The following is an 11,412-nucleotide window of genomic DNA, read 5'->3' on the forward strand; positions in this document are numbered from 1 at the left end:
GCAATTTAAGACTCGGCCCCTTAGTTCCAGTAAAAGATACTCTTAATGCTTCTACACACCAAAACACTTATGATACGTTCATGCTCCATAGTCTGTGGGAACAGTTTGGGGATGGCCCCTTCCTGTTCCAACGTCACTGCACACCAGTGCACAAAACAAGATCCATAAAGACATGGATGAGCGAGTTTGGCCTGCACAGAGTCCTGATCTCAACCTGAAAGAACTGCTCATAAATAGAGCAGAGACTGCAAGTTAATGTGTGAGATCAGTGGCTGACCTCATAAATTCCCCATACACTCCTAAACGCTGTGGAAAGCATTTACAGGGAGGTCGACATCATATGGATTAAAAATAGGATGTAATTCAAGTTTATATGTGTGTGTGAAAGCAGAGGAACAGAATCTTTTGGCAACATAGTGTATGTAACAGTAGAATATGAATGAAGGGGAAGGAGTGTATGAGAAGTCCCTGAGCACCCAAAGACAAAAGCAAAGTAACTAAGCAATCATTCAGCAGCTGATCCGACGCTTCTTGCTGGGCTTGAAGCCAGAATAGGAGCAGGCTCAACAGGAGAGGGCTGGGTGATAGTTGAAGCCTCTGCTTCCTGTTAGATTTGTATTGTTGGATTGTCATTTATGCTTAGAAATATATATTTATATATGCTTAGAAGTATATATTCATTTGTAGATTGAAAGAATGTCTCATCCTAGGAGGTCTGTAACAACTCTGTGTAGCATGAAGAGGGGGGTGCGTTCACTCCTCTTCAGAGAGACACTTGGCTCCAGGCAGGTCTCCCTCATGCATGAGTAACACAAAGAACTTTGCCTACTTGTGTCTTGATTTTTGCTGTGTAGTAAACTGTGGTTTATGCTACAAACCTATCACTTCCCATTCTACTTTAGGAACCACAAGTTAGCATGTAGACTCAAATTTATTACATATTTGTTGCAATAATTTGTGCTTTTTCTGGATAAAATTCTCAATCAGAATATTGTTTCCGTTTTTTCTTCACCAGGTAATAATGAGGATCCTGTTTATCTGTTTGCTGCTCATTGCCACTGAGAGTTCAACGCTTGAAGAAACCCGCTATGGCCAGTTTAGAAGACAGCACATAAACGCCAAGATGACTGCAATGGATTGTGATACGGTTATAAGAAGGAAACAGATCTACAATGTTGACAACAGCTGTAAAGATACCAACACGTTCATCCTTGATAATCCAAGTGAGATCAAAAACATTTGTGTTGAGGGAATATTTGATGAAACACTTCAAATGACAAAAAGTCACAAGAAGTTCAAAGTTGTTAAGTGTGAACTAAGGAAGGAGGGAGCCAGAAAACCCAGATGCCAGTATACTGGTAATCTCCTCACTAACAGATATGTTGCAGTTGATTGTGAAAATAATTTACCTGTACACTTTGCAAGAGACATTCTGGTCTTAGACGGCTAACAACTAGTGTTAAGTATGTTCAGGAAAGCCCCTAATATTATTTTTTCTTTTCTCTTTGGTGGAAGCAAAACTTAGCTGTGAAGACTGTTAACCTGTAGCTAAACACACAATGAATTTGAATCTCTCTAAAACTGCAAAGTAATCACAGAACATCGAACGATTCCTGAAGCTCGTGTTGCTTTGAGTTTGTGGTCCAAAGCATTAACAGAAAACAAAAGAAGAGCACAGCAAACACCGGAGCCCAAGAAAACAACCCAAACACAGAGCAGTTCAGGGGGCCGACCATGCGGAAGGCAACGGCGGCGACGTGGAAACAGTTCAGGAGGCCGGCCGTGCGCAAGGCAGCGGCGGCGGCGAAGGAGACAACGGAGCAGTTCAGGGGGCCGACCGCGCGGAAGGCAGCGGCGGCCCTCCAGTCTCAGGCGTGCTGGCCATGGCCTGGTGGGCACAGGACCAGACGAGGCAGGACCAGACGAGGCAGGACCAGGCGAAGCACAGGCTGAGGCCGGACCAGACGAGGACAAAGACTCGGAGGCCGGACCAGACGAGGACGAAGACTCGGAGGCCGGACCAGACGAGGACGAAGACTCGGAGGCCGGACCAGACGAGGTTGCAGAGGCTGAGGCTGGACCAGGCGGAGCTGCAGAGGCTGAGGCTGGACCAGGGGGAGCACAGGCTGAAGCCGAAGCTGGGCCAGGCGGAGCAGAAGCAGAAGCCAAAGCTGGACCAGAAGCAGAGGCTGAGACCGGACCAGGCGTAGCAGAAGCACAGGCAGATGCAGCCGGACCAGGCGACGACGAGGCGGTCGCAGGTGGCGGCTGGACAGGCTCCTCGGGCCCTCCAGCTGATGCGGCGTGAGGCTGAACGGGCCCCTCGGACCCTTCAGCGGAGACAGGAGGCTGAACGGGCCCCTCGGACCCTCCAGCAGAGACAGGAGGCTGAACGGGCCCCTCGGACCCTCCAGCAGAGACAGGAGGCTGAACGGGCCCCTCGGACCCTCCAGCGGAGACAGGAGGCTGAACGGGCCCCTCGGGCCCTTCAGCGGAGACGAGGAGGTGCTGGCCGGGCTCACTGGAACCCCCAGCGGACGAGGTAGATGGCGGCGTGGGAGCCGCGGAGTCCTGGATGAGCTCATCCGAGCTTCCAGCAGGAGCTGATGTAGAGCCAGAGAGGTTTGGGACCCCTGGCTGAATGTTAAGCCGAACAGAAGACCGTATTGCTATCGGGGACTGGGCCAATGGTTCAGGTGCGAGCTGAGCTACTGGAGATGCGGATGAGAGTGGGAGCTGAGCTACTGATGGTGGTGAAGTAGATAACTGCACGGGAGACTGAACTGAGGGCGTCTGCACTGGCACAGGGGACTGAACTGATGTCTGTTGTAACGGAGGTGGTGAGAGTGGAGTAGGCAGTGGAGTTGATGACTTCACAGGAGAATGAACCAGAGGTGAGTGCACAGGAGACTGAGCTAGAGGTGGTAGTGATAGTTGAGGGGAAAGTGGAGCTGGTGATTGAGTGGATGACTGTGCTAAGGGATGCTGCACTGGGGACACTGGAGACTGCACTAGAGACTGCAGTGACGGTTGTAGTGGAGGTGTAACGGGTGGAGGAGTGGCTGAAGTGGCTGCGGGTCGGGCAGCTAGTGGCTCAGCTACAGAGTGTATTAACGGCAGGGCTATGGGTTGAATGTCTGACTGAGTAGCAGCCTGAATGGCTGGGTGTAGTGATGGTGGTGGTGGAGGCGGCGACTGGGCTTTAGGCCGGGCGGCTAACTGAGCTGAGGGCTGGGGAACACACAGTTCATTTTTAACCGAACCCTCAGGACCCTTCATTTCAGTTTGTAGCTCACAACCATCTGAGTCTAAAACAGTCTTTGGATCCTTGGAGTTATTGAGCACAGAGACACCAATCTTCCTAGTTTCATGGATAGGCTCGAAAGGAACAGGAGTGACAGTTTGAATGGCTCAATGGGCCAGAATAATTGTCCTTAAAATAAGCAGTTCTTTCATTTCCGGTGCCGCTTACACAACAAGCCGGCCCGGAATTAACAGTTTTTATTTCTGCAGGAGCCAAAAGAGTAGCTCCACCACTCATCCTAGCCGACTGTACAGGAAGAAATCCAGGCCCTCGCTGGGGCTGTGAATGCTGGCGGGGTGTCTGCCGCTTCCCTGTTGAAGAGGGAGAAGGGCTGGCTGAAGGTGATGTGGGAAAACTCGGCTGCAGTTGCTCCTGCTGTGGTGTGGAAATGTTGGGTGCACTGGGGGGAACAATGATAATCCCCAGCATTTTATAAAATGCCTGTGCTGGCGTGAGCTGGTTGCTCGCAGGCTCATAGTATTCCTCGCGGTGCCGCCTCGGGTGCTTTCCTCGGGTCCGGGTCGCAGGCGTCAACAGTGGAGAGGAAACAGAAAAGTGAGTAGACTGGTTAGTGGCAAACGAAGACGACCGGCTACACGGAGGACCCCCAAGAACCAACCGGGTCCCATCAAAAGCCAAGCGGCGCCTCCTCATTGAGTCCGCTGGATCCTTTTTGTGGTCGCGTCGTTCTGTCATGAATCGCTGTGCGGCAGGCAGGAGTTGGACCCAAAGTGCAGGACTCACAGACTGAGGGAGGTGAACTCAAAACTCAGCTTTATTTGCTGGCAGGGAAAAAACATACAAACTGATCTGAACTTGGAAAACTCACAGAGAGACACACAGGGAGATCCACACAGCATGAGGGACGACGCGACACTGACTCAGAGAAACACAGGGTTTAAATACACTGGGAAGTAACGAGGGGAATGAGACACAGAAGGAGGGCACAGCTGGGAGAAATCAGGACTGACGAGACAAGCAAAGCAGGACGCATTCACATGAGACACGGACCATCAAAGTAAAACAGGAAGTATCACACAGAGACGCGAACTTGACACAGTGGAGACAGCAACTAAGAAATACAGAGACATAAACCATAAGGCAGAGGTCTAAGAACCAAAATACACAGGGAAATACTCAGCTGGGAACACAAGAGACTAGACTAGAGAGAGTAACAAAAAACCAACCATGAGAACATAATGCACAATGCAGAGTGACAGAAAACAAGAAACTCAAACATGCAAAGACACACAATTACACAGAACAGAGGGGACACAGAGAGACATGAAGGGCAAGGGATCAAAACTAGAAGCCATAGAATAAATCACACACAAGTACAATAATACAAAAATCACAAAGAACTAAAAACGCTGGGTCAGGAGACCCAGGACCGTGACAGTTTCTCTGTCAGTCACAGCAGGAGGAAGACTGTCGCTTTTTTGTCTTTTTACCTTTGACTCTGTCATTTCTTTTGGAGCTTAGTAAACAACCTGAACATGCGTTAGCCACTTTTTAATTTCTTTCTTTGTTTTTAGCAGCATTCCAGGGCTGTGTGCTGCCCAGCAATTTTGTTTTTCAAAGCATGTTTCTTGTGTTTGAGCAATAAAAAAAGTTACTAAAAAAACCATCTGGTTACACGTCATTTTTCTTTATACTACCTGAGCTGGTACATAATAAATACAACAATAAATACTGTACCTTCTACAACACGACTTGTGTAGATGAGTTAGTAATATCTCTCCCGAGCTTGCAGAATTAACTAAATTAAACCACATCCCACTTTTAAAGACAGTAGAAGGCGACCTGGCTAGATGGATTTCTCTACCCATATCACTCATGGGAAGGGTCGCCGCTATAAAAATGATGGTCTTGCCAAAAATAAACTATTTATTTTCAATGATCCTAAATAAGCCATCACAAGATTGGTTCAGATCTCTAGACTCGTATATTTCTAAATTCCTTTGGAAAGATAAATCCCCACGTATCAGCTTAAAAACACTACAAAGGACCAAGGATAAAGGAGGATTAGATCTGCCTAACTTTAATCACTACTTTTTAGCCAACAGGCTTCAGTTCATCTCTAGATGGTTTAAACACATCTTCTTAGATGAAACCTGGATAGATGTAGAACAGGCACTATGTAATAACCTAGAGATTTCAGACCTACCATTTATCAGCTCAAACATCAAACGACATGAATGCTTTAAAAGCATCAATATCAGCTCTTCTCTGACAGCATGGTGGGAGTTTCTAAAATTGACGGCGTCTTCATTAATCCCATGCAAACGTACACCTATCTGGAACTATCCGGACATATTACAAAACAATAACATGATAAACTTTCCAGTTTGGAGTTATAAAGGAATTAAAAACTTGGAACATATATTGGAAGGAACAGACTTTATTTTATTTGACAGACTAGTTACACAATATGGGATCAACAAGAAAATACTTTTGGAATATCAACAAATTAAATCCATAGTAAAAAAAAGAAATTTAATTCCAGTGAAGCTGAATTACAAACACCACCAAGTGTGGTACAATTTTTTAATCTAACCCCCCCCCCCCCAAAATTATTGTCTAAAATATACAGCACACTTTCTAAAGTAGATGAATCAATATCCCTTCCGATTGCAAAATGGGAAGCAGATTTATCAATCAGCTTAGACCAAATCCTTTGGTCTCAGATGTGCTTAAAAACCTTTCAATGGATCAGAAATCCCAGTTTGCCATTAATACAATACAAAATATTACACAGAGTGCACTATACTGGTCATAGGATGTTCAAGATCGGCTATACGTCTTCCAACAACTGCTCACACTGCACAGCAAATACACCGGACAATTATATCCACGCTCTTTGGTTCTGTCCACCAGTTCAGAAGTTTTGGCGCAAGATATGTGACGACTTATCAAAGTGTCTGAAATGTAACATTCCAGCCTCCCCTTTAGTATGCTTGCTGGGCAACTTGGATGAGGTCACTACAGAAATAAACACAGCCCACGTTGTTTTTACGGCCCTATGCATTGCCAAGAAAATGGTCCTCATTAACTGGAAAAATAAAAATAATCTTAATTCTAACCAATATAAAAACCATCTAATAGATCACATTAGTCTTGATACAGCCTCTGCCATCACATTTGATCAATCCCTCTGGACTACTTTGATTGGCTTCATCACCTAGTGGGTGTTTCTCTTTCAGTGTTTATTCTTGCTCATTGAATGATCTCTGTTCAGATAATATGCTGCACTCATCTCATGTTTCTTTAAATACGGCATCACTTGTCCAGCTGTCAAACTCTGAAAGAGTTACAGTTTCACCACTGAGCACTTTGAATGGTTATTCTTTTATTTAAAAGCACTTATTCTAGCTGCATCATCAATACGACAAAAACTGTGACTTTAGCAAAAGTTTATCTAAAAATATTTAGGGGGAAATGTTCCTACACCCCTCATGTAAACGTTACACCTCCAAAAGGGAGAAATAATCAGAATAAGGCGTAATCATTGTCTTGATAATAATGACCATGAAAATGAAACTAGGCCTACCTTTAGTTCAGCACACTCAGTGTTGCATAAAGACATGCGAACATGCCATCATCCATTCTGGAGCCTACTTTTAAAAAGAGCGAGCTGTTTATTCTGGCTGAGTAGCAAACAGAACCAACCATGACAACCTAAACTGGGAAAACACTCGGAAACCTTGAACACTGGGAATATGGAGACACAGGGGGTAGGTGAACAGGCACTCTGACAAAGGACAGAGGAAAACAGAGACAATATATATAAGACAAGAAGTAACACAGACACCCTTTTCGGTGACAAAAAAGAGAAAATATCCAGTGAAAGGCAGTTCTCTTGGAAAAACTGCCTTATTGATGTCAACGGTCAGAGAAAAATGTCTGATAGGAAGGCAACCGTAGCTCATACAACCATTTGTTGCAACCAAAGAATGCAGAAGAGCGTTTTGGTCAGCTAAGAACAGGAAATTGAAGCTACAGTTCTCAAAATTTGACATGAGAAGATTGGATAAATGTTGCCTGGTCTGATGAGTCTTGATTTCTGCTCTGACATGCAGATGGTCGGGTCAGAATTTGGCATAAATAGCATGAAAGGATGGATCCATGCTGCCTTATGTCAGCTGTGCAGACTAGTGGTGGTGGTGTCACTGTGGGGGGAAGGGGCGGTATTTTTTTGCTGAAACGTTACATAGTGAGTGTGTGTGTGTGTGTGTGTGTGTGTGTGTGTGTGTGTGTGTGTGTGTGTGTGTGTGTGTGAGAGAGAGAGAGAGAACAACTTGAAACAAACTGCAGCAATAAGGGCAAACTAGTGCACAGTTATGTTTACGTGAGCGTTATTTTGTATGCATTTGTACAGTTCCATAACTGTGAGAATACATTGATAGCATTTAACTCTAGTAACAGGCATTTGTACCAGTAAGCATGAAAAAGTAGGGAAAAGAACTAGTATGTAAGCACTGACTAGTACTGTAAAGTATATGTGTATATAGGTCAATCGTGGCTCAAGAGTTCGCAGTTCATCCTGTAATTGGAAGGTTGCCAGATTGAGCCCCGCCTCCGACAGTCTCGGTCGTTGTGTCCCGGGGCAAGACACTTCACCCGTTGCCTACTGGTGGTGGTCAGAGGGCCCGGTGGCGCCAGTGTCCGGCAGCCTCGCCTCTGTCAGTGCGCCCCAGGGCAGCTGTGGCTACAATGTAGCTGCCATCACCAGTGTGTGAATGTGTGAATGACTGAATGTAGTGTAAAGCTCTTTGGGGTCCTTGGGGACTAAGTAAAGCGCTGTACAAGTACAGGCCATTTACTGTGCGTGTGTTTATGCTCAAGTGTATGAATAAATTAGTCAGTTTTAAACAGTTGCAATTTAAACAGTAGAAGAGTGGCACTATATTTATATATTTATAAAGAATTTCAAACAACAATTAATTGATGCTCAAAGCAGGTTTATTTAATTAATATCCAGATTTCCAATTAGTTCCGAATTGATTCAGCAGCAAATCACATCACCAGTCACTTCAAGGCTGTATGTATTATTGTAAGGTAGACCCTACAATAATACATACAGAGAACCCAACAATCATATGACCCCCTATGAGCAAGCACTTTGGCGACAGTGGGAAGGAAAAACTCCCTTTTTACAGGAAGAAACCTCCGGCAGAACCAGGCTCAGGTCGGGGCGGCCATCTGCTGCGACCGGTTGGGGTGAGAGACTGAAGACGTTTGTTGTAGGTCTGATTGAAGGACTGATGTGATGGTAAGTTGTCTGCTGCTCCGCTTTGAATATTGAGAGATTAGTTGATGGATTTCAAGCCAAATTGTGCCCAAGTTTAAGACCACATTCATTGCTTTTTTTTGTTGATGTTATTGTTTTGGGCTTTTTTTCCACAAGAATTTCTAGCTCCCCTAGAATTCTGGCCACCCAAACGATGATTGCTGCTGAGAGAACACAAGGTTTTGTCCCCCTGTACTATTCATGTCAGTGCAGGGGGTTCTCCTTGAGAGGCCAGGGTGGAAAAAGGGATGCTTCAGAACCTCCGAGGGTGTTATGCGCAGATTTGCATCCAAGGCCAACATTTCTTTGATTAGCCTTACAAATAATGTTTGGCCATTTTCCGGTCCTCGCCTAACTTTCAGCAGTTTTTCGAGGTCATCGAGACACTTAAGTTTTATATATCGAGTTTCCTTTGATCGATAATGTGTCTCGTATTGAAATTGTTCTTGGGTCTTAAATGTCCAGCGCTGTTTGTTGTAGTTATCCTCGATGAAGTAGCAGTCAGTGTACAAGCCAGACTCTAGGAGATGATCTGGTAGCTGACCCTGGGTTTCAATTATGAATTTTAAAACATCATAATCGTCTTCCCCAGGATAGAGAGGCACCCCTGTAGCAAGCTCCACAGCTACCAGCCCCAGAGACCACATGTCGATTGCTTCGTCGTATGGAATGCCAAGCATAACCTCAGGTGCACAATAACCAATTGTCCCCACACGGTCACCAGGAATCACTGCAGAAGCAGGACATGCGAGGCCAAAGTCTATGAGTTTGACTTTGACGGGAGACTCACTGTGGTTCAGCACCATGATGTTTCCAGGTTTGAGGTCAGCATGCACTATTCCCACAGAACCCAGGTGGAACAGAGCATTTGCGAGCTGATGCAAAATTGGCCTGAGTTCTCTCATTGGGAGACCTCGGTTATTCCGGTCCCCAATGTAGTCCCACAGGCTTTGGTCAAGCAATTCGAAATTCAAGCAAATGCGCTGTCCATCGAGGAAATAGTCGTTCCATTCCACAATGTTGCACCTGTCTGGATCCAAGCGTCGTAGCTGCTCCAGGATGAAAATTTCCAGTTTTGCCTGGAGCAGAATTTCAGGGTCGCTCTTGTTGACTTTAATAGCAACGGTTTTGTTGTTTTTTGTATCGCGACATCTGGTTACCAAACCAAAGCCTCCTTCTCCAAGGAAAGCCTCTACCACGTGGTGATCTCCTAAAATGGTCCCTTCCGTTATTTGAAGATCATCTTCAGAGGCAGATGGGTTGGCTGAGGTGTTGATGTCTCCTTTTTGAGGAAATTCAACTGAGTTTTGGAAACTGCAGCTGAATTTTTGCAATCCATGACTTTTCCAGCTTGAAGGCTGCTGAGAGAGCACAAGGAGTTCTCCCCCTGTACTATTCATGTCAGTGCAGGGGGTTGTCCTTGAGAGGCCAGGGTGGAAAAAGGGATGCTTCAGAACCTCCGAGGGTGTTATGCGCTGATTTGCATCCAAGGCCAACATTTCTTTGATTAGCCTTACAAATAATGTTTGGCCATTTTCCGATCCTCGCCTAACTTTCAGCAGTTGTTCGAGGTCATCGAGACACTTAAGTTTTATCGATCGAGTTTCCTTGGATCGATAATCTGTCTCGTATTGAAATTGTTCTGGGGTCTTAAATGTCCAGCGCTGTTCCTTGTGGTTATCCTCGATGAAATAGCTGTCAGTGTACAAGCCAGACTCTAGGAGATGATCTGGTAGCTGACCCTGGGTTTCAATTATGAATTTCAAAACGTCATAATCGTCTTCCCCAGGATAGAGAGGCACCCCTGTAGCAAGCTCCACAGCTACCAGCCCTAGAGACCACATGTCAATTGCTTCATCATATGGAGTGCCAAGCATAATCTCAGGTGCACAATAACCAATTGTCCCCACACAGTCACCAGGAATCACTGCAGAGGTGTTACATGCGATGCCAAAGTCTATGAGTTTGACTCTGACTTGAGACTCACTGCGGTTCACAACCATGATGTTGACAGGTTTGAGGTCAGCATGCACTATTCCCACAGAACCCAGGTGGAATAGAGCATTTGCGAGCTGATTCAAAATTGGCCTGATTTCTCTCATTGGGAGACCTCGGTTATTCCGGTCCCCTATGTAGTCTGACAGGCTTTGGTCGAGGAGTTCAAAATTCAGGCAAATGCGCTCTCCATCGAGGAAATAGCCGTTCCATTCGACGATGTTGCACCTGTCTGGATCCAAGCGTCGTAGCTGCTCCAGGATGAAAATTTCCAGTTTTGCCTGGAGCAGAATTTCAGGGTCACTCTTGTTGACTTTAACAGCAACAGTTTTGTTGTTTTTTGTATCGCGACATCTGGTTACAACACCAAAGCTTCCTTCTCCAAGAAAAGCCTCCACCATGTGGTGATCTCCCAAAATGGTCCCTTTAGATATTCCAAGCTCATCTGAGCCGAAGGATGGGTTGGCTGACATGGTGTAAAGTTTGCGCTGTGAATTGGTGAGAAACAAAACTGAACTTGTTTTGGTTTCTCTCGTAAATTGCTCTCAAATCTTCTCAAAAGGGTTTTAGTTGCTGCAGGTCAACGTCCGTTAAGCATAAAGTAACAGGTGAGCGCTCCTATTTATAGGTTTTCGGATCAAAGCAAAGTTATGACGTCAGAAAGGATCAAAGCAAAGTTACCACGTCACAAGCGATCGAAGCGATTCTAATATGTGCGCATGCGCACATATGAGAAGCGATCGAAGGGATTCTAATATGTGCGCATGCGCACACGTGCTTGCTTGTGTAATATTGTTCACAGTAAACTTGACCCTAATCAATT

At 45.6% G+C, this 11,412-nt stretch overlaps 1 protein-coding gene across 1 annotated transcript; it reads right to left on the minus strand.

Moving 5' to 3' along the window:
* Positions 1 to 8,304: 8,304 nt before the first annotated feature.
* Positions 8,305 to 11,166, minus strand: LOC146548027 (uncharacterized). The gene has a single exon (XM_085265088.1). The coding sequence runs from the start codon at positions 11,060 to 11,062 to the stop codon at positions 8,726 to 8,728; it is 2,337 nt and encodes a 778-aa protein (XP_085121214.1). The 5' UTR covers positions 11,063 to 11,166; the 3' UTR covers positions 8,305 to 8,725.
* Positions 11,167 to 11,412: the final 246 nt, after the last annotated feature.

Source organism: Mchenga conophoros, linkage group LG23 (assembly GCF_057382185.1).
Source record: "Mchenga conophoros isolate Kocher_MC1m ecotype Shallow Benthic linkage group LG23, M_conophoros_male_GT1.1, whole genome shotgun sequence".
NCBI lineage: Eukaryota > Metazoa > Chordata > Actinopteri > Cichliformes > Cichlidae > Mchenga > Mchenga conophoros.